This window comes from Geospiza fortis, unplaced genomic scaffold, assembly GCF_000277835.1.
Source record: "Geospiza fortis unplaced genomic scaffold, GeoFor_1.0 scaffold26, whole genome shotgun sequence".
Lineage (NCBI taxonomy): Eukaryota > Metazoa > Chordata > Aves > Passeriformes > Thraupidae > Geospiza > Geospiza fortis.
In genome coordinates this window covers 433,082-455,335 of record NW_005054425.1, presented here as the reverse complement: position 1 = coordinate 455,335, position 22,254 = coordinate 433,082, and the positions used below count along the sequence as shown (strand labels likewise).

General features: G+C 50.9%; 2 protein-coding genes across 4 annotated transcripts in view; both read right to left on the bottom strand.

Annotated features, from left to right (window-relative positions):
- The window catches only part of LOC102043367 (alpha-1,6-mannosyl-glycoprotein 4-beta-N-acetylglucosaminyltransferase-like), a 7,719-nt gene extending 6,484 nt beyond the window's left edge, over positions 1–1,235 (bottom strand). Inside the window, exons 1-2 of one of the 2 annotated variants that reach the window (XM_031061768.1) lie at positions 1,140–1,235; positions 806–913 (exon numbers count right to left, since the gene is read on the bottom strand). The gene's annotated coding sequence lies outside the window, so the exon portion shown is untranslated. Of the gene's footprint in view, positions 1–805; positions 914–1,037 lie in introns of both variants that reach the window. The other variant, XM_005426786.2, reaches the window with a different exon arrangement.
- A 3,573-nt stretch (positions 1,236–4,808) lies between these two features.
- On the bottom strand, positions 4,809–18,100 carry TMEM183A (transmembrane protein 183A). 2 transcript variants are annotated; one of them, XM_005426785.2, is made up of 8 exons: positions 17,971–18,100; positions 17,155–17,244; positions 14,186–14,338; positions 11,870–12,029; positions 10,262–10,442; positions 7,004–7,084; positions 6,234–6,389; positions 4,809–5,287 (listed from the first exon to the last, which is right to left on the bottom strand). In XM_005426785.2, the coding sequence occupies exons 1-8, from the start codon at positions 18,065–18,067 to the stop codon at positions 5,102–5,104; spliced, it is 1,104 nt and encodes a 367-aa protein (XP_005426842.1). In that variant the 5' UTR covers positions 18,068–18,100; the 3' UTR covers positions 4,809–5,101. The 2 variants fall into 2 exon arrangements, with proteins under 2 accessions (XP_005426842.1, XP_030917639.1); XM_031061779.1 differs by having other exon boundaries at positions 11,870–12,026.
- Between the last annotated feature and the right edge of the window lie 4,154 nt (positions 18,101–22,254).

Sequence of the window (22,254 nt, the reverse complement as noted above, 5' to 3'; positions counted from 1 at the left end):
CCTCACCGACGGGCAGCGCAGGATGGCATCAGCTGTGCCCCACCGACTCCATCCTCGCAGGCAGCTCCTGTCCCCCGGGCAGCAGCAACCCCCGCTGGGGGCTCTTGCCAAGCCGCAGCGTCCCAAACTCTGGCACGAACCTGACACTTCACCGAGCCAGGAGCTGGTGACACGGAGCTGGTGACATGGAGCTTTTTGCCCATTTCTTTTCCAGCTCTTGTGCTGAGGTGGCAAAAACCTCTGGGGCTGCAGAGGCAGAACTGCATGCCTGGCACCCTGGGGCAGGGCAGAACCTTGATCCCACCCGGGACATAGCCCCAGAACACCACAGCTTCCCCACACACTCCAGCTCCTCACTGGAGCATTGGGCATCGCAGCTGGGCTGGGAATGAAGCCCCTTCTGAAGCCCCTTCATTCCAGTGAACCAGTGTGGGCCACATAGGGCCCTTCCAGGGCCAGATTTGTTCCCAACTCCTCCACCCTCCAAGCGTTTTCTCCCACTGCTTCCCTCCTCCAGACTCAGAGCAGGAACATGGCTCTGGAGCATCCACAAGTCATCAATGGCATTGCTCGTCCCCAGCTCCCAACCAGATCAGCTCCTTCCCACAGCAGCCCCATGGAGAGGAAACCCCTTCCCTTCCCTTCCCTTCCCTTCCCTTCCCTTCCCTTCCCTTCCCTTCCCTTCCCTTCCCTTCCCTTCCCTTCCCTTCCCTTCCCTTCCCTTCCCTTCCCTTCCCTTCCCCCTATTTATTCACACACAAGTGTGGATCCCACTTCCCTTCTCTCCTTGCTGGACCTCTCTTACCTTCAGGCAGACCTCACATCTCTCGCCAGGCTCCATCTTCTACAAATCCTCCATGACAACTTCCAGCCCCAGCTGCTCCCATGGGAACACATGGAGCTTGGAACTCCTCTGTGAGAGAGAAAACGTAGAGCAGGAAGTAGGTGATGGTTCTGGGAAGGCAGAAGAGACGTCCCCAGGCTCCCAGATCCGCTGGCTTTCGCTTTTCCTACATTGTTTGGATTTAAATCCTTACATTCCTATGGTGAGGTGGCAGTGGATCTGTCCCAGTGGGGTCCCAGGGGCTCAGTGGGGACACCCCACCTGCACTGGAGCAAAGGCAGTCTGGGATTCCCACCTGGGCAGGGGCTGGAGGACTCCAGGAGGGCCAAGGCAGCTGGGATGGTGCAGCCCAGCAGAGCTTTGCTGCTCAGTGGCCCAGGGTGGGAAGGACTGTGGGGCTTGCAGCAGCTGCAGGAGGGGGAGGGCTTTTCTTACCACAGCTGCCCCTGACCCCCATCCCTGCACAGGAAGGAAATCTGGTCCTTCCTGCCCCCGCAGAAAGGAAGAGGGGGAGGGCTGTGACACCCAGCACAGCCCTGGGTCCCCAACGCTCGGGGTGCAGAGCCGTGCCAATAGAACAGCCAGCACTGACAAGGGGAGCAAGAGAGCCACCAAATTCCATGTTGGTCCTCACAGGCTGCTTCAGGGTGCAGTGCTAGGGCAGGATTTGACCCTCCCCGGGGACATCCACGAGCAGGCCTGGAGCAGGAAGGGAATCCAGCTAGGACACAGCTCCGGGTGCCCAGGCAAACATCCTGGGTCCTCTTGCCCTCAAAGCAAGTGCCACAAGCCCAGCCTGAGCCAGTTCATCCAGTCCCCCCTTTGTGCTATGGAGCAAGTCCCAAATGGTTTTTGGGTGCTGAAAAAGGGTGCCTCCACCTGCCACCCTGTGAGGGCCACAGCATAGCCCCAGTGCCCAGGAACCAACCAGAGCCTGGCACCAAAGGCTGCTCTCAAACCTCCCTCTGGCCCCAAACCCAAACATGCTCTGCTCACCAAAATATTTGACCAGGGGAAACAGGGAAGTGGCTGAAATGAGGCTAAAAGGCACATTTTTGCTTGCTTTAGAATAAGCTGAAGAAGAGAAGCCCCAGGTGCAAAGGCTGCTCTGAGAGGGCCCTGTGGCTGCACAGGCACACCCAGCTCAGAGGGCCAGGGAGGACCAGTTCCCCAGTTGAGGCCAGAGTGGAGGGACTGGGATGGGACAGGCACAAGGGAACCCAGAGCAGGGCCTAGCCCCCTTCCCCAAGCCCCCAGGCCTTGCCTTACCGAGCTGAGCTCCTCTTGGACACCGGACCCTGACAAGGACAAGAGCAGGGTGAGGGTGGTGGCCAAGTCTTCCTGTCTCCCCTAGGAAACCAGAGAGCCAGGCAGGATCTGTTTACAGCCCTTCCATTATTCAGGAGCAGGATAAAGCAAAGGTAGAACGGGGCCTCACACAGCAGGGAGAGCACGGGGGAGCCACCACGATGCTGATCTGGGGCTCCATTTCCACATCACTGAGGACCCCTCTGAGCTGCGTCCTACAGAAATGGGTGACACCAAACCACAGCCACTCCTGCCCATGCACTCACTGCATCCCACCCCAGAGGACACTGAAGAGGACTTTTCTGGCAATCAAGCTTCAAGAGAGGCTGGGCTCAGGAGCCAGGGTGGAAATCCCCTGCTCGGGGCTGAGCTTTGGTGTCACTTCCTCACTGAGCAAACCTCAGCCCAGGGTTCGGGGTCTGATGCTCTGGGTAAGGACCAAGGGGAACTCCTGTACCTGAAGCTCTACATAGAGGCAGAATCCCCCCTCCACAGCATCCCTGCCACTCCCCATCCTCCCAACATGGATCAGAACAGATTCCCAATCCCGGCCAGCACTGCTGATCAGCACAGCTTCAGCACCAGGATCACTGGGAGCTTTGTAAGGGAAAAGACTGAGAATTTTCTTGTACATTTTATTTATGTTTTGTACATTTCAGCCTACAAAAACCTTGGCCTGGGAGGGGCACCTCTGGCTTAGGGGCATCTGTATCTAAATATCCATATTTGAATCCAGTAAGTCTGGTGGTAGCAGGAAACATCCCATCCACCTGTTTCCTGCTGTCACAGCCTGTGCCGCCCGCTCCAGCTGCACTGCCCAGGATCAGCCAGGGAATTCTGGAGCTGCCAAGCACCTTTGCCCCCTGGATTTGCCATATGCCTGATCAGAAGGTATTCCTGCTTTGCCAGATGGCAGGAACACACAGCCCTAGGAGCTGTTCAGTAGCTCTGCACAGGAGCCAGAGCAGGGCCCAGGCTGCCGTTCCCAGCCCTGCTCAGCCCGAGCAGCTCCCCACAGGTAAGGGCACAGCCTCACACAGACACCAGCCTGCTCCATGCTCCTGCCATCAGCCTGAGCCAGGAACCAATTCTGCTCCCACCCTCCAGACCCTGCATAACAGCAATCACCAGGCACATGGCCATGGCATCATGATGAGGGAGGTTTCAGGGAACGTAGCAGGAAACAGCCTGAAGCACAGCCAGAACCAGGCTCTGAGTAAGCAGCCACCTCCCTCCAAGACAACCACAAACTGAAGCCTGACCACATTTCACTGCCTGAGCTCACCACCTGTCCCTGAGTTCAGTGGTGTTTAACCCCACAGCAAAAGGCAGATTGTTGTCCCCCACTGCCCTGGAGCAGCTTCCTTGGGGACAGAGCCCCTGCAGCCCTTAGACACAGCTCCAGCCCCGGCCCTGTCCTGCCTCTCCTGCACCACAACCACAACAGAGCTCAGGCTCTGCTGTCATGGCAGCCCCAGGAGCACAGGGACAGCACAATTTTCTTGCCTTTTATCTCTAATAAACCAACTTAACTTTAAAACTTACCTGTGGCATCAACAGAAGCTCAGCAGTGGTGGAAAGGGGAACTGTGAGGCAGAAGCTGTCCCAAATGTGTTTGAAGTCAACATAAAGAGTCTCCAACAGAGATCCAAGGTCGAGGCAGATGTCCTTAGTGGTGATTTAGAGTAGCAAGAAACTCCTTCTGGGCAGCTACACCAGGGTCATGTGGGGTCACAGAACCACTGGATATTCTGAGCTGGAAGGGCTCAAAGACCACCAAGTCCAAACCGAGATGTCAGAACTCCCTCTCCTTCGGGAGCTTCACTGAACATTCTACATGGACAAGTACTGTTCCTCCTGCTAGGGACCAGATGTGGTGTGCAGTAGGACTGAGGAGCTGATATCTGATAAGCAGCAAAGCTCAGTCCAGGGTCTGTATCTGCACAGCTGCTCCCCTGCCCTGCAGCACCTCCTCTGCACCTCCCCAGGAAGCCACGTGTTCAATTAAACCTCCAGCCAGGTTCCTTCTGGTCAGACCACACTTCTGACAGGCCCAACCCCCGCACCCCTCACTTCTCAGTCAGCCCAGAGCCACAGGAAGTTTCATGGTTGCTTCTTCCTCACAGAAATCAATTTATTTAGTCAAAAGCCAGATCAGTGGTTGCTTGGGGGCTTTCAACAGAAACGATTTCCACACTGCTCTTTGAAAAGACAGAGTTGAGTCCTTCATCACTGCTTCAGTTATTTTAGTTTATCTCCTCCTCTCCCTCCCCGTTTATGTTCTCTGAAAAGCACTTTCTGGTTTTAAAAGTTTAGATCTTCTTTTCAAAGAAAAACACCAGTGTGAGAACTTAAGTACCTTTACATACTTTTGCCTTACAACTCCTCTTTCAAGTAATTCATTTGTTTGATCATTTATGTCTTTTTCTTTCCTTAAACTGGTATCTGCTGGGCTGGGAATTAAGATTATTGTTGATCACTGCTGTCTTGCTCACTGCTTCTCAGACACTGAAATATCACACTGTGCATGAACACAATCCTGCTGCAGTAAAACAAACATGGATTTTGTTTGTTGATTGTTCCTGGAAAGCAAAAAGGAAAGTTCTTGGAAAGCAAAACCTCCTACTTCTTCCCGAACAACAGAACACAAGACCACTTTGATTAGCACCAAAAGGATTTTAAATGAACAGTTCCAGGGAGCTCCTTTCAAATCATAAAATGTCAATTTTACATAAAAGTGTGTTTACAAATAGTTTCTGCTTTACACTCAGCTCTGCTCATTACTGACCAGAAGTTATATACATACAAACTAGCTCAGCAGCTTCAACCACTTGCAAGGAGACTGCAGAATTTATTTCAGAAATAAAAATAGGATTTCCTGGTTCCTAGAAATTCTCTTCAGCCTGCCAGATTCAGTTCCCTGTGGGCTCCTGCAGCCTCAGGAGAGCACTAAGCCTTTGGGGAGAAGGGGTACTGTGGGTGCCACCAGTCCAGGAGCCTGACACTGTGCACAGGGTCCAGTACCACCTGCACCCCCTGCTCCATGCGTGGCTTCTTCCCGTTGCGCACGGGCGTGTCCTGGAACACCAGGCGCACGCGGTGGTGCCGCATGTCCGTGCTCACCGAGATGGAGAACTGCAAGAGAGGAGACCAGAGCTGCTTCAGAGAGTCACAGTGACCAAGAGAGCTCTCAACACCACACTTCTAGACTTTATAAATTCCTCTGAATTGTACAAGGTGTTTCACAGTCACATTCTCATTCTCACCCAAACCAGCTGTCTGACTGACAGCCCCAAATAATCACGTTGGAAACTTGGAAGGGTTGTAAAAGAACACAAACTGCCTGGGCAGTCACCATCCCTTGCAGCGTTCAAAAGGCCTGTGGATGTGGCACTTGGGACATGGGTTAGGGGTGAACACAACAGTGCTGCGACTGATCTTAAAGCTCTTTTCTAATCTAAGTAATTTTATGACTCTGATTCTAAGTGAACCTGGAAACACATGGCTGTCAGGAGAAGTCTGGAACTCACTGCCCAACTCCTAAGTGAGGCCAGACTGAACCTCTCCTGAGCACTGGTCACTTCTGAAACCCTAACTCCCAATCAGGGACCAAACACACAATCAAAGAGTTTGCTCATGTGGGATTTTCCTCTCAGAATTTACTACCATAAAGAGATATTCCTGTGAGGGGCAGACCTCCATTTGTACTGCTCCCTGTCTCCTGTACCTGCTGCAGTTCTGGTAACTGACCTGTGGCCAGACACTGCCTAACCACAGCTCCTGGCACATTCTCTACATCCTCTCTATTCACTGCACCAAACAGGGGAAATGGAGAAGTTAAACTGAGATTCTGAGCACTTCCTGTCTTTATTAACCATATGATTCCCAGAACTGGTTTGCAGATAGAACAGTAGGATTTATACAGCCCAAAATAGGTACTGGGTGGGATTCTTGGGGTTGTCCTGTGCACGGCCAGGAATAGGGGACCCTGTGGGTCCCTTCCAACACAGAAGATCCAGGTGCCCTCTCATGTCCTTACAGGAACCTCATCTGCAGAGCCTGGCAGCTTTCTCCCACTCACCAAGGTGAAGGTCATGCCCATGACAATTGGCACGAAGATGAAGTTGAAGGTGGTGATCTGCAGCAGGCAGCAATCCTGATCTGGGTTTGTGTGCACTTCCTCATACTGGATTGGGGGCTGGAGACCTTTGCAACACTTGCTCTTAAATCTGGGAGACTTGAAAGAAAGAGAGGCTGATTTAGCAAAGCAGGAACCTCTGCTGGGCTTGGCTGCTCCTCCCCAGTGTGGCCTGGCAGGGTCTCTCCTCCTCACCAGGTATTTGGGCAAAGTGTCACAATAACAACAAAATGCCATCACTCTGGATGGACAATTTTCAGACCCACTTCTTTAGAAGGGAAAGCTGCACAATTCCCAAGGTAGCCTGAAATTACTGGCTTCTCCCAACACCAACTACTGGAGGCTTTCCCTGGCAGTGCTGGCTGTCTTCTCTGAGAAGTCTTGGCAATGGCATAACAAGAAGTTTCAGATTTTGATCAACATTTTGACCACTACAGTCAGACAGCGTGGTTTCTGGTAACAATTAGTAGTGATGATCCACATTGTATAGCAGGGAAAGGATACCGAAGGAGGAAATAAAAATGCGGGATTCTAAATGTCTTGGTAACACAGACTGAAATCTGAGTGTAGTTCTACAACATGCTTTAGTTTACCATGGAAATCTGTTTGCATTTATTCTCTGAATGGACAAAAAGTTTCCACTTCTCTTCTACTCCCCAGAAAAATAATTTCTACTTCAAACAAAAGTCACAGTTGATCTGGTTCTTTCATACCTGCTTTTTGAACTTGAAGTTGAATTCCCACATTGCTTCTTGTCTGTTCCCTACAATCTTTTTGCACCAGAAAAGCAGACACTGAGGTGGAAAAAAGAAACACATAATTATGAAACCCTTAGAAACACCACTTTAAGTAAGTTTTAACAGATAATAAAGGCTTCCAATTGAAAACACAATTACATAGGAGCAATTAGGAGCCACTTACTCAAATTGATTATGTTCAAAGAACCCTCTCAGCAGTGTAGGTCTCCCAGTTTCAAGCTGGCCAACTCCTCATGCAACATGTAGTCACTGATGTGCCAAACAGCAAAATCCTGATGTGCCATTTGTCCCTTTCCTAGGGCAGGTGTGAGTGGTGCAGATTCACCCATTCCCTCTACCCACCAGCAACTCCCATTAAACTGGGTTCCAAACAAGGTTAAAGCGAGGAACAACAGAGAACAGAATAAGGATTGAGAAGGAAAGGATCCAGAGGGAAATACAAAGACCACCACATGAGCTATGAGGTGATGGATGAAGAAGTTCCTAAGCCATTGTGGTGTCAAATGGAGACCCTGACCTTGCCATTACCAGCACTGACTGTCATCATTCCGAGTCCAAAACCACTGCCAGGACAGCACAGTCTGACCAACCTTCTGTCTCTTTTCAAAAGAAAATGAGAAACCAGCCTCAACCAGCCTCAGAAGTCACCAGCATTGCCCTCTCATGCACACATACATCAGGACTGCTCCAATTTCACTTGGTTATCACTGCGTGGGCCACAGACTCCAGCCCAGGAGCTTCTTCTAGAGCAGGAGGCTCAGAAAAACTCCTGTAGGAGGGAAATCCCTGCCTACCAGTCACAGTACAAGCAATCAGCCTTCAACAGCCAAGGAAAGAACCTGGCAAATCAGTCCAGCCATCCCACAAAGCTTTTCCACACCACAGATGCCAGCCCACCACAGCTGGTCTTATCTTTCATCAGTGTCAGCAGGTAAAGGAGGAATAATGTGGGTAAAGAGAACTCCCTGTGATCCATACACAGTCTCTCCTGAAGAGAGAAGGCCTGACTGGGTTGCAGGGCAAAGCACACATTTAACTTCATTCCAGGATGGAGTGATCCTAATAAAACGAAGCCAGAGCCAGCCTCCACCACAGGGGCTCTGAAGAGACCAAGGGGGATACAAGACCCTCTACTTCAACTCTGAGTCACATTCATAAACAAGTCCTTAAAAGACCTTTTTTCTCCACAATCCTCATGAGGTGAACAACAAAGCTCTGTGGAGTAAAGCTCAGAAACATGCACGGAATAACCTCCACCTGGGAGGAAGCAGCCCTCAAGTTTTTTTCCAAAAAAAACATTCTCCAGATCTTTTAACTCAGATGAGCACCACATGCTGCTGAGTTTAACTCCACCAGTGGCATTTGTAGTTCACCTGCAGAGGCAGCCTGGTCTAGCAACCTGTTTGGTCATGGCAAGTAGTGAAGCACAAAAGGTCAGTACCTCCTAAGGGGCAGAGGATGTCGTCCTCGGGTCAGCCGTCCTGCCCTTCAGACGCGCCGTGCGGGGCCGCTCCGCCCAAAATAATGGGGTGTCTTTAAAGGGCAAACACCTCTGCTGACACCATAACGGCTCCAGTGTCCCACACAAGCTAGGCTAGGGGAAGAAAAAAGGAAATTAAAGAGGAAAAGCTAGGTTGGATCACACCCCGGGCTGGGCTCTCCTCTAGCCACATGCAGTTTAGGTAGGCATTGCCGTTAGTGTCAGCAACCCACAAAGGTACAACCAAAGCCCGGGAAAGCCAGAACATGGGGAGGCAGTGCCAGGTCCTCCTCCAAACCCTCTGTGCTGAGGGATTTGTGTGCACAATCACACAAGTGGAGCTCAGAGTCCTGCAGTGCAGTAGTACAGCAAGACCAGACTCAGGGTGGCTCTTTCATGCTGCAAGGGGTTAGGTCAGACCTCTACTGCTCTGACAAAGTCTCGTCCCCATTTAATTTCCTTTTTTAAAAGCTGAGCAATGAAAGACTGCACTTAAAGGATGCTCCTCCAACTGTTAGTACAGAAGAAGCACTAGCAGTGGGCACCAAAGCCGTTATGATGTCACCAGGAATCCTCCTGAAATGTCGACCCTGCCAGTACCACCTCGGGGTTCCAGCTCCTACAGCCATGTGCAGCGGGAGCTTGGGCTCAGGATTACTGGAATTTCCTCAAAGTGTCTTGCTTTTTCAGTTGGCAATGAAGATCCCCAGCCTGGGGACTCAGGAAGAGAACAAGGAGCTCTGGATGCAGAGATAAGATCGCACACAGAGCCATGTGCTTTTCCCTGTCTTGCAGCACCACCTCCTGTGTGCTGCTGGATGCTCCCCGAGCCTAGGACAGCCTGTGACAGGGAGAGGAAGGAAGAAAGGTGGGATGTCATGTACAGATAGATGAGGTTCCTCTATTTTGAATACAAAAGAAAGAACAATTCCTAAATGAAATCCACTTCAGTTTGGCTCCAGAAACCTCTTTCAACAGGTTTTTGACCTAGGATTTGGAGGGTGGAGAATTCACATCATTGCTTAAGCTGCTCAGAGATTATCGGCCAGTTGCAAGTTAAAACCAAACAAGAGACACAAAGGCATTTCAGAGTTAATGGTCAACAGCAATTAAAGAGGAATAATATGCAAGTGCTCCAAGCTGGGATAGGACAGGGAATTACCTGCCCACACCACAGACAAGCCCTTCACAGCCCAACACAAGTGCAGCCCAGTCCCAAAGCAGACACTGGCTCTCCATATTTGCCATGCTCACCCCAGCATCACCACCCTACCTCACCCACACACCAGACCATGAATGACCTGCAGGAAAGCAGGGTGACACAACTCCTGGCATCAGTGTCACTCCTGAGCTCTCCAGAGGCCTGTTACAGAGAGAAGATGTACTCTGGCACACAGTGTCAGAATAAAGCAAAACATATAAAAGCTGATCCTATGGAGCCTTGATCAGAGGAAGGGAAGCTGCAAACATCCCTGGCAGTTCTGATATCCAGTGATACCAGGGCACTTTTGCTGGTTAAAATGGTGTAGTATAGGACTTAAGCAGAAGTTACTCCAAGGAGTAACTCTACATGCACAAGTAATCAGCCCACTTTTACAAATCCCACTGAGAATACCCAGTTAGTGACCATCCTACACCAGCTTCACTGGTGACCATCTCCATATCATCTGTTTTTCTTCTAGAAAGAAAAAACCAAACCAAACAGAAAACAGCTCCTCAGTGATGCCACTTACTCTGGAATTCTTTAAAGTGCTGGGAGTACTGTCTGGGATGGCGGGGTTCCTGGAGAGGCGGGCGGCGAAGGGCTCGTACATGTGGAACAGGGAGCGGATGACGCAGGCGCGCAGGCAGTGCAGCTTCTCCATGGACTCGGGCCGCAGGCGCAGGGGCAGGTACGCGTCCAGGCTGTAGTGCCTGCACAACCCAGAGCAACGTGTCAGCGCCAGGGCACGGCAGGGCAGGGACACAGCCGTGCCAGGGAACACTCCACACACACACACACACACATCTGACTGACCACAGGACCTGGTCAACCCTGAGGGCTGTGAGGGGGTTGTGCAGCTGACAGGACACCACATGGCAGCCTCAAAGCCCTGACCCACACCAGGCAGACTTCCAGCCCAGACATCCTACTACAATTCCCAATAATTTCTAGTTTGCCCAGAGACCAGCCAGGGATGTAGCTGCAGGCTGCACAAAGGGCTGCAGGTTGCTGCAGGTTCCCAGGGACTTCCAGCTGAGCTGACTGCAGCTCTCAGCACTGCCTGAGCAGCCTGAACACCTGCACTCAATGGCTGTTACTTGATCACATTCCAAAGGAGCCTTTGCTTGGGAATGTCACACTAAAAACCAGGGGTGGGGCGAGGGTGATCAGAGCCACTCTGTGCCCCTGCTGCTTATGCCTCCTGGGCAACAGGTAGAGTTGCATAAAGAAAATGTTCTCTCCTGAAAGAATACCCCAGTGGCATGTACTGGGACAGAAGCATTTGTATCAAGTGTTGACCACCTGTTTGCCCTCCTTGCTTTCACTTACTCCTGTCACTGTACAGCTCCAAAATTCCCAAATTACAGGGAGATGGCTGTGATTAGAGCTTGAGGCAGGGCAAGTTGTCCATCAATGATGTTTGCTTTTCAGCACCGACCCTGCCCTACACACTTGGGACAGGTTGATATATACAAGTGTTGGGCCATGGCAAGCAGAAAAGGACACAAAGCTCTGAGATTTTACAGGGAACATACAGGAATACACCACAAAGATCCATTTCCATAACCAAAGCAGATGTGATATTAGAATCTTATAATGGTTTGGGTTGGAAGGGACCTTAAAACTCAGCTCATTCCACCCCCTGCCATGGGCAGGGGCACCTTCCACTATCCCAGGGTGCTCCAACCTGGCCTTGGACACTACAGGGATGGGACAGCCACAGTTTCTCTGGGCAGTCTGTGCCAGGACCTTACTGCCTTCACAGTTAAGAATTTTTTCCTAACATCCAATCTAACCCTGCCCTCTGCCCTCAGTTTAAAATCATTATTCCTTGTTCTGTCACCACCCACCAATATAAAAAGTCCCTCTGCTCCCCTTTTTAAGCCCCCTTAAGGTACTGGAAGGTCACAGGGATGTTTTCCCCAAGCCATCTCTTCTCCAGGCTGAACAACCCCAGCTCTCCCAGCTTGTCCTTGAGGGATAAGAATATTCCACAGGAGAGGCCCACATCACTATGTCAATGTGCAAACACAGGGCCCAGGCCTACAGGGAATTATTCCCTTAGTTCCAGCTCTGCAGAGAACTGCTCTCTACTGAAACCTCCCACAACCAGTTTTAAAACCCTCTAGAGTCTCACCTTCTGTAGAGCCTGGTCCAAAAGGCAGCAGTGCAAGTGACAGTCCAGGCTTTCTTGCAGATCAGAGAGAACCGGACGATGTCCTCAGGGCGGATGTAGGAAGCCAGGAGCAGCCAGATATCGATGGGATATTCCTCTCCTCCTCCCCCTTCGGCATCTTCTAAAGGCAACGTGGGTGGATTAGTGCAGAACATCCCATCTGCACCAACTCCCACCCAGAGACACCTGCTGCACACCTGGCAGCACACGTGGGCCCCTGACTCACACCCAGGGAAAGCCCAAGCCCCAGTGTGCACTGCCACAGTGGCCCTGCTCCCATTCCTATCCGTGTCCACACAGCCAGACACCTCCCCTGGGCTGGACACCTGCCACTGCTATCCCTGCTGCACAAGTGGGCAAAGTGGCAGATTCATAAAGGAATTCAGGCTGAAAGGGTTCTCTGGAGGTTTCTAATCCAGCAGCTCAGCTGAAAGCATACAGAATTAGGTCATTTCGTTCAGCATCTTGTCCAAGTGAGTGCTGTGTGCAAGGATGGAAACCACAAAGCCTTTCTGGACCCTGTTTTGAGGCCTGACCCTGGCACAGCTGAAATACCACCCTGAAGTTGAGAAATAAAAATTGGATGTCAAATAAAGAGGCAACTTCACGTAAAGGAGGGCCAAGTTCCTGCATTTTTAATGAAAAGGCCACATTCAACAGGTCACTAAAATAGCTTCACACATGAAGACCCTGATCACTGGTACTGCCAGGCTTGTCAGGTCTTTGTTCTAGTGGTCACAATATTTTAGTAGGAGCTCTGTCAGGGAGGAAAATTCTGTTCTGCATCTGGCAATCACCTTCTTTTTAAAAATCTCCTTATTTCATTAAAACTTCTTGGATAGAACTTTTAATGCAATTCAGATGGAGAGAATGGCCTGCTCCTCTTAGAGGTGTCAGAACTGCTCAGCCAGAACTGAGGGCTCACACTCCTTTCATTCCTGGAGTGCTTTGTAGTTTACACCACATTTTTTTCCAGACATTGCTCCAACTTTAGGAGTAAAAAATAGTTTTAAAGTAGGTGAACAATACTGAGCATTAGGAAGGTTAAGAACAGAGAAGGAAAACACAACTTGTGCACAGTGCTAATAGGAAAAGCTGATGTGAGGTCTCTGGCATAGAAGAGGTGTTTGGGAACTTGAGGGTGCCAGATCTAACCCTGAGACAGCAGGTTAATACAAAGGGCAGTTCTTTATCCTCATGTGATACTTGCCAAAGAAAGCTCTGGATGGGATCATTTCTCCACAGCACTTCAGATTTTTGGCAGGCACACCCACAATGAGCTGCTACACCCATTTTGCTGGGTCAGCTCTGGCTCAAGAAGCCATCAAACTCCACACTGCTGAACTCAGAGGGCAGCCAGAAGCATCACTGTTCTATCATCATTTTTTCCTCCCTAAATGTGTAGCAGAAACAAGACAAGGCTGTGGTAGAACAGAATATTGTCTTCCCAGACTCACAGCTCCAGCCACTCTGATTTTATTTTGTCAAGATTCTGAAGGATGCCTTAATAAAAGAGATTAACCTCTTTTAACTCCCTTCCCAGAGGAAGTGCTGTCCACCCTCAGTCTGTGGTGGATGGATGATCACGTGCTACATAAATTGCTATTAAGCTCAAGAAAAATGGTCAAAATTTGCTTCTCAACCTGATACTAGAAACTTCTGCAGAGTTCCCCAGTCCAGTAGAGCTGTTTGATGCTTACACTGCATTGTCAATGGATTTCTATGGAGTTGCACAAAGTGCAAATGCGGAAGGATACATCTCCCTTGAAAATTAATGTATTAAGGTGCCAGTAGGATCAAATGCACTTCCTTGCTGGAAAAAGAACCCTTTAAACCCATTTGTAACAAACCACAGCCTTGGAAACACTGAAAACAGAGCTTGTGTTTTGCCAACAAATGCATCATGGACAGCAGCACTTCAACCCCAAAGCAAACCTGCTGCCACCACCCCATGTTCAGTGAAGCAATATATCCAGGGGCAAAGTTGCACAACTCTGGAATAGCAGTGTTTGTTTTCCAAGACTGAGGGATATTTGTTAGAAGCAAGGAGCTCTTGGGCTCTGATTTCATGCCCCAGGCTCTGCCTTTGTGCAAATACAGCTCCTGTGACCAAGTGCCAGCAGATTTACAAGTGACTAAACCCCAGGCATTTCTTTGTGCACACACAAATTCCAGAAAGCTCCAAGAGCCCCATGACCATCCTGTAAATCCCCAGCATGAGCATCGCTGGACACGTAGCAGGAGCCCAAAGAGCCCCAGGACCGCAGGTGACCACACCTTTGTGCCTTTTGCTCTTCTTTTTTCTTGCAGCCCTCCCATTGATGCTCTCCTTGGTATCCATCTCATCACTGCTGTCACAGGACTCTCCTGACACGGAGAGAACTTCTTCCGTAGGGACACAGGAAGCTTCCAAACCACACAGGGATTTTACTGGAATTAAAAACAACAGTAAATACAACAGCAGAGAGGAAAAGGTGATCCAAGTCCAGGAGATGCTTCAGTGGAAGCACTGCCTTAAAGCTTTCTGGTGAGTGACACAAGCAAGTAAATCCTGAGCTCAAGGATTACCTTGTCAGAGAAAGATTAGCAGGGGTGAGTGAATGGGAAACATAATTATTCAGCTGCTTGTTTTAAGTAATGAACAATGAGGATGATTACCAGCACATTATGCAGATCCCACTGGTTTAGCTGAAGCTATTTACAACTCCAAATAAAACAACAGCCTCTTTATAAAGGGTAACTGGTTTCCCTAAACAGCAGAGTCGCCTTGCATGGCCATGTTCAGCCTGGAGCCAGCACCTGCTCTGGAACTGTTTTATGAACATGGAGAAGATTCACTCCCTTTGCAGCAGGACAACCTTCCTGTGGCTGATGAACAATCCACTGGGGCTGGAACTCAGTGTCAAGTGCACAGGAGTTCCACTTACCCTGGAATTTAGTGAAGGGGAAGGCCCTGGCCTAGTGAGGAAAACGGCCAGTTGAGTCAGCTGGAGCTTGGGGCTGGCTTTTCCCCGTATCTGGGGACATGTTTAGACATATCTCTGTTCAGAAATATTATTTTCAAAACTTGATCTGTAAACTGAGGGCTCATTAGGGCAGAAAAATCCACGAGAGTCAGTAATGACAGTCTTGGAAAAAGAAAGGTGTGGTCCTGCATTACAGCTGTGTGAGGCGCTGCCACAGAGACCAGCACTGCCACAACAGCACAAAGGCAAGTAAATAGGCTGTGAAATTCATTTGAGAGCTGAATTTCAACCCAACAAACTGGGTGAAGAATAGAACATGACCAGTGAGGTCAGAGGAGGCTTATAGTGTTCAAGCTTTTCTACTCAGCACAAACTGAGGCCCAGGAAGGTTTTATACATCCCAGTTCCAGTCACTGCAGTCACCAGAGCCACTGAAGAGGAAAATGTGCTTTTCAATCACAGAGACAGGTAGCAGAAAAACAAACAACAACAACAAGAAACCAAACATAAACTCAGGTGGAAAATATTCTCATTTCTAACCACTAAACAAGGTTTTAAAATGAAAAGACAGCAGATGGAAAGACAGTCTTTAGACAGGGCTTGATTGTACCCACTGACTAGACACACCTCAGTGCTTTGCTAAACCAGTTCTACCTCACTTTGCAGAGTTTGTTCTGTAAACTGGAGGCTTTCCTGGCACCTGGATGCATTCATGGCAGTTGTTTCCCCCCTGCCCTTTCTAGATGACCTTTCATAGGTAAAAAGAGAGTGGAATAGGTGGCAACACAAATGACAGTGAGTTAGGACATCAAATACAGCCAAGCAAGAGAGGACAAAACTGACAGGGACTCAGAGTGGGGTTTAGAAGAAGAGTCCACCCCACTCTGCTAAGGAAAACTCAACCTTTGAGTCAACAGCACGAGTCCACCGAGCAGTGAATGGCTGCACTGTAACCCTGCAGAGGCACCCTCTTTTCACCTCACTGTTGCAATCCTCCCATCCTAGGCATTAAGAAAGAAGCCCGGAAAAATTCCTCCGGGCCGCTGCTCCCCGGTGGGTGAACCTCCCATGGGACGCTCGCTGTGGGAGGTGCCCCGCCCACTACAGCCACACCCAGCACGGGCTTTACTCGCAGCCCAGTTTCTGGAGAGCAGCAAGGCCAAAGGTTGGAGCTCCTGTCCCCACGCGTGGCACCCTGAGACGCACAGATAAGGCTGGGCCAGATAAGGCTGCAGCACGGTCATGGCTGGGCCAGATAAGGCTGGAGCACAGCCCCCGGGGTGGGGGAGGAGAGATCCCGAGAATCCCTGAATCCGGAGGGGAAATCCCTGAGACTGCACTGCAAAGACCTGGGAAAGGGGTGGGCACGGAACTGCTGTGACCCGGAGGCAACGGGATGAGGTGGAGGTGAGCCAGAAACACAGCAGGGAAGGGGATACACTGGATGAGGCAGATGATGCTGGGTGCAGGGAGAAGAGAACACCAGCAGCTTGCTGGTGTGATGCTGAAGTGCTGGACTTTGCCTCAAGGAGACTGCAAAAGAGGGAGGTGCCCTGATCTTGAAAGCTTGAGAAGTAGCAGCTGAAGAGGATGTTCAGGAGCACCACTGCCCCTGACAGGCACTCATGCCAAGTGCATACTGCCTCCAACAGTGCAAGATTTCAGCAGCAAACCAAGAGCTTCCCTTTATGAAAAGTTCAGTCATCACTGTCAACACAACATCCACCTCCAACACGTGTGACAGCTACATTTAAAAGGCCAAAACCTCACCATTTCTCAAGCAAATGGGGTGTGTTAGCTCAGAAAGCTCCCAGACAAGGAGGAAGCAGATAACAAAATACTGCACTACCTTTCCAGGAAAACTTCTTCTTTGCAAAGTTTACCAAAAAACCAACAACACCCTCCCAAGACCTCCTTGCAGCACATGTTTGACAGACCTATCACAGAACTTTACCTGCTAATAAAGTTATCTACAGTTTTATATGTGGTAATAAAGTAATAAAGACTTTTATAATGTTATTTTCTGCTTCAAGCAGGAGATGACATCCAAGCCTTGCCATTTCAGGCACTAACAAAGACTCAGCAATTCTTGCAGCAGGTTTTCTGCAAAACCTCCTGTCAAAGTCCTTAACATTTGGTTGTCTACAGAGTAGCACACGCTCATTTTCAGCACTAAAGGACAACAAATTTTCTCAGTTTAAGGAAGAGGAGCTTCCCATGTCATGCGGAGCAAAATCTGAAGGCAGTGTGGGGAAGGCTGGGGCTCCAGGGCAGACTCACCTTCCTGCTGCACTGCGTTGGCCACAGCCTTCTTCACCCGCCCAGACTTCACGACAGCTGGGTCTGAGTTGGCATAATCTGCCACTGTCACTGCAGAAAGGGGGAAACAAGGGTCAGAGCGATTAGGGATTATGGGGAGGGGACAAAAGGGCTAAGAGTCACGATGACTAAAGGGAACAGTCCCCAGAGGAGTAGAGGCTCGAGAAGGAGATGTACAAGCAGGAAAATGAGCCTCAGCAAAGATGTGCAGGCCAGGAGTCCCCAGAAAGTCTCTACTCCAGACCATTGGTCTACCAGGCTCAGGGGACCCACACCCCCGCCCAGCCCAGCGCAATTCTCTTTCTCCCACCACCTCAGTCAGTGATAATCCCATTCTCCCTCACACAGCCCAACTCGAGCCTGGCTGATCCTCTGGTCTCAGGCTCCTCCTCCACAGGCAAAGAGGTCTTATTGCCACACATCCGTCCAGAACCCCGCTGTGGGATCCTTCCTGGACGCAGCTCTTTGCCTGCACAATCTCGAGAGGGCTCAGCTCACTCCTAGGTGAGACTGGACCGTCCTCCTTCCCCTCATCCCTCTCATCCAGGCGAAGCCCAGGCCCTTGACTACCTCCTCCCTCGGGCCCTGATGCGGGCCCAGGCCTCCTGTCCGGCGTGCACCAGCAGGGCCAAGCTCGGCCCGGCTCACCTCAGGCCCGCCTCCCCTCACAGTCCCCGCTCCCCTCATCAGGCGTCGCTACCCTCATAAGCCCCGGCCCCCTCAGCAGCGGCCCAGGCCCGGACCCGCTGCCCCGGCCCGGCCCGGCCCGGCTCTCACCCCGCTCGGAGCACACGTCGTCGGCGCGAAACTTGAGGCGTTTGCGGGCGCCCCTGCGGGGCATGGCGGCGGCGGCGGGGCGGCCGCGCGGGGCCATGTCCGGCCGGGCCCCGCGGGGACAGCGGGGACAGCGCCACAGCGCCCGCCCCGCGCCGCGTCACCGCCGCGACACCGCGCGCCGCTCCGACGTCACCGGGGCTGTGACATAACACCCCAGTCCTCTCCGTGAGGGTCCCCCCCCCGCAGCGCCCCCGGGAACGGGGACCCTTGACGGGACCCTCCCACAGCGCTCCCAGGAACGGGGACCCCTGAGGGGATTCCCCTCTCCCAGTGCTGAGGGTCCCTGAGGGTTTCTTCCTCCCCCCACAATCTTATCAGAAACAAGAGCACTTCAGGAGATTCCTCCCTTCAAATTCAGGAGATTCCCCACCAGTAAAGGGGATCCCTGAAGAGATCCCCCCAGCAATGAAGATCTATGAAGTAATTGCCCCTCTTGTAATGGAGGTGTTTGAGGGATTGCCCCCTCCCAGTTCTCCGTTAGCAGGGGCCCTGAGGGGCTTCCAGCCTGCCCCAGTCCTCCCAGTAATGGGGGTCCTAAGGGGATTCCGTCCAGTACTGCGGGTCTGTGAGGCAACTGCTCCCTCCCAGTAACAAGGGCGCTTGAGGGGATCCCCCGCACACCAGTCCTCCCAGCACTGAGGGTCGCTGAGATGAACGGCACCCCCGTCTTCCCAGTCACAAAGGCCTTTAAGGATGCTGGCTCCCCAGTGCTCCCAGTAACAAGGGCCTCTGAGCAAGTGGGTCCCCAGTTCTCCCAGAACATGGATGTCCGAGGGAATTGCCCCCACATCCTCCCTGTAACGACAGCCCCTGAGGTAACTTCGCTCTCCAGTCATCCCAGTAACGACGGGCTCTGAGATGATTGCCTTTCCCAGTCACCCCAGTAAAGGAGGGCTCTGAGATAATTGCCCTTCCCAGTCATCCCAGTAAGAGGGGGCTCTGAGGGGATTCCCCCCATCCTCCCAGCGGGGAGAGTCTCTGAGGCAACTGACCCGCCAATAAAAGAGTTCTGTGGTGATTGCAGGCCCCCCCCAGCACTCCCAGTAAGGAGGAACTCTGAGGTGATTGCCCTGATGCAACCCCTGTTGGAAACAATGGAACTTTTAAATAATAATTTTAGTTAATGGTTTTAATTAACTTTTAAATTAATTGTTTTAATTAATCATAACCTATATATAAATTATAAATAGTGTGTTATTCTTAAATTACTCTTTTCCAGCATTTAGCAAAGGTGCCATGAGCCACTTCTGTAGGAGCACAGATTGGGAAAAGTACTGAAATTGAAGTTTTGATAAACTAAGTCTGATATGATTCAATGAACAAAACCGGGGAGAGCAGAACATATTGGTGAGGTTGGACATCTGGAATGTTGAATTTATGAGCTACAAGGACATTTTGCAGAAAACTGAAAATAAAGAAGACATGAACAAGAATCTATGTGTTAAAAGTTCCTACTTTCCGAAGATACTAAAAAGACTAAAAAAGATGGACTAATTAACATAAGAAGTGAGAAATCAGTAACTGGTACAGCATAAAATAGTATTAAATGGAAGAGAATTATGGAATTTAGACTAAATGAAGTTGTTTTGTTTGTTTGGGGTTTTTTTGTTTGTTTGGGGTTTTTTTTCTTCTAAAAATGTATAAACACATGACAAACTTTTGTATTTTTGTCTGTGTGGAGTCTGGAACCCTGTTGGCCACACGAACTCTGGCCAAGGATAAGGTAATGCCACTGACACTAAAAAGACAGTGTTGGCGGGGTTTATCCTGATGATTTCAGATTTGGAACACTCCCAAGAGACACCCACTGAGCAGTGCCCAAGCACAGCCCACACCACGGGCTCCCGGTGCCACCCACACCTCTGTGGTGGGAGCAGTGATGGGTGGCCACCAGCTGTAAACTGCATTTGCTATTTTTTAGGGCTGGAATGAGTGCTCAGAGCTTGCTGAAGGAGTGGTGCCACCCCATGGGGGAGGAATTGGTTCCGGGGGATCTGCAAAGGGAAATCGTGACTGGCAGTCCAGGGGCTGATGGTGATTTTGGGGCCTGTGTCCCCCTGAGGGCTTGTGCCCTGCTCACAGGGGGATTTGGGCACTGCCAGGAGCTGGCTGGGAGTCCTGCCCAGTGCTGGGGTAAACTGGGCAGGCTGGTGGAATCCTGCTCCCCTCCTTTGGGCTTTACACAGTGACCAAAGAGCCCAGCCCTGCCCCATTCTCCCTCAATGACTCTGAACACTCCAGAGTGCTGCATTCCCACTTGTGCCCCTTTCCTACAAAACTTCAGGGGACGATTGGAATGACAGCGAGATGTTTTCACAGCTGTGGTGTGTGACCGTGTTCACAGGGGTCTGAGGATGAGGGAAGAGACGAGGATCTGACTCCATGTTTCACAAGGCTTGATTTATTATTTTATCATATATATTATATTAAAACTATACTAAAAGAATAGAAGAAAGGATTTAATCAGAAGGGTAGCTAAGAATAGAGAAAGAAGGAATGATAACAAAGGCTTGTGTCTCGGACAGAGAGTCTGAGATAGCCGGACTGTGATTGGCCATTAATTAGAAACAACCACATGAGACCAATCACAGATGCACCTGTTGCATTCCACAGCAGCAGATAATCATTGTTTACATTTTGTTCCTGAGGCCTCTCAGCTTCTCAGGAGAAAAAATCCTAAGGAAAGGATTTTTCATAAAAGATGTCTGTGACAGTGGTGTCAGCTCTTGGGCCTCTCCAGAGCAGAATAAAGCATGGAATATGGACAAATCCAGGAAATCCACATTCCTTCTGCTTCCCAGGCATGGCCAGGAGCTGGTATGTCCATAACCTCCCTGCCCGACCCTATTTCTCTCAGCATTTCTTAAATAAACAAAGAGCATTTTATCAGCAAGGAACATATTTGATTGAGAAAACTTCTGATCATCGCAGGCAGGAAAGGCCATTCCTTGACAGAAAGGCTACTCTGAATCCATCTGTTCTTTAGGCAATGGATACAAATTAATGTGGATGGCAGTCAATAAACCAGATCCTGGTGCTCCTGGCTGCACCCACCTCTTTACTTGAAAATGTTTTCCTTGGATTGTCCTATTCATCATAGTTATTTGAGAACTGTATCACAGTATTATTTTTAAAAAGTGAAGTTTGTCTTGGCTTAGAAAACTCTGGCACGTGGAAAAGAGATGAAATGTTCTCAGGACTGAAGGCAGTTGTTCCTGAGTCCTACTGGCGGCGGGTGGATCCAGCACACTCCCTTCCCTGGTGGGTTGGAGGCATTTATGTGAGACCTCCTCAGGGTCCTCCAGCAAAAATCCTGAGGATGAGCTCCATATCCTTCCTGGAGAGAGGAAGGTGCTGCTCTGTGATGATGCTACTGATCCCAGTTGTTCCCAGTGGCGCTGCAGAAAGGAGCTCCTCATGGGTAGGCTGCGTGAGGACTGCTGAGGGATCCCAAAGGCTGTGCCAGGGACTCTGCTTCCAAGGCCCCCAAATGAATTGTTTGTGAAGGATGCCCCTGTGCAGGGCAGGATGATGAAGCAGGGTGGGCTTTTGTCTGCTTCCACTGAAGTTCACGGGCCCCCTCTGTCCCAAATCCCATTGATGATGCCGAAGACATCCTTGAGGGGAGCCCGGGGTGACACATCTCATCCCCCAGGGCTCAGAACTGAGCCTGGCAGGGTGAAGAGGGGGCTGGGGCAGTCCGGGGGTCACTATCTGGCTCCATCGCTGCTCCCCACATGGTGGGAGGGGACGGGGCACCCAGGGCTTCGGACACCCCAGAGCCCAGGCCTGCTCCTGTCTCCCTCCCTCCCTGCGGGGTTGGAGAAGACCCCTGGGGAGTCTGCCCCTGTGGGGACCTACAAACCCCGAAGAGGTTCCTGCCCCCAGGAGAGTTCTATGCCCATTCCAAGGGGATTGCTGTGCCTCCCCCAGGGAGGAACCTCCCCCACAAGAGAGTTTCCTACTCCCACGGGGGCATTTCTGCCCCACCTCAGAGTCTTCTGTCCTCCCGGGGGAATTCCTGCCCCCAAGGGGGTTTCTGCCCTCAAGAAGAGTTTCCCTGGGGGGATTCCTGTCGCTCCTGAAAGTCTTGTGACGCCCAAAGGAGGGGCTCCTCCCCTTTCCAGGGGTATCCTGTCCCCAGGGAGGTTCCTGTCCCCGGGAGCACCCCCGGCCCCCGACCCCCGGCCCCCTCCCCTGGGGGCGTGCCCGCTCGGGGGCGGG

What these genes read in the sequence shown, in the direction of transcription:
- TMEM183A (XM_005426785.2), bottom strand. Translation starts at nt 18,067, where the DNA reads ATGGCCCCGCGCGGCCGCCCCGCCGCCGCCGCCATGCCCCGCAGGGGC. An exon ending in GAAGAGCAAAAGGCACAAAG is followed by an intron (nt 12,030 to 14,185) that starts GTGTGGTCACCT and finishes CGTTGCCTTTAG; the next exon opens with AAGATGCCGAAGGGGGAGGA. An exon ending in GCACTTTAAAGAATTCCAGA is followed by an intron (nt 7,085 to 10,261) that starts GTAAGTGGCATC and finishes TTTCCACCTCAG; the next exon opens with TGTCTGCTTTTCTGGTGCAA.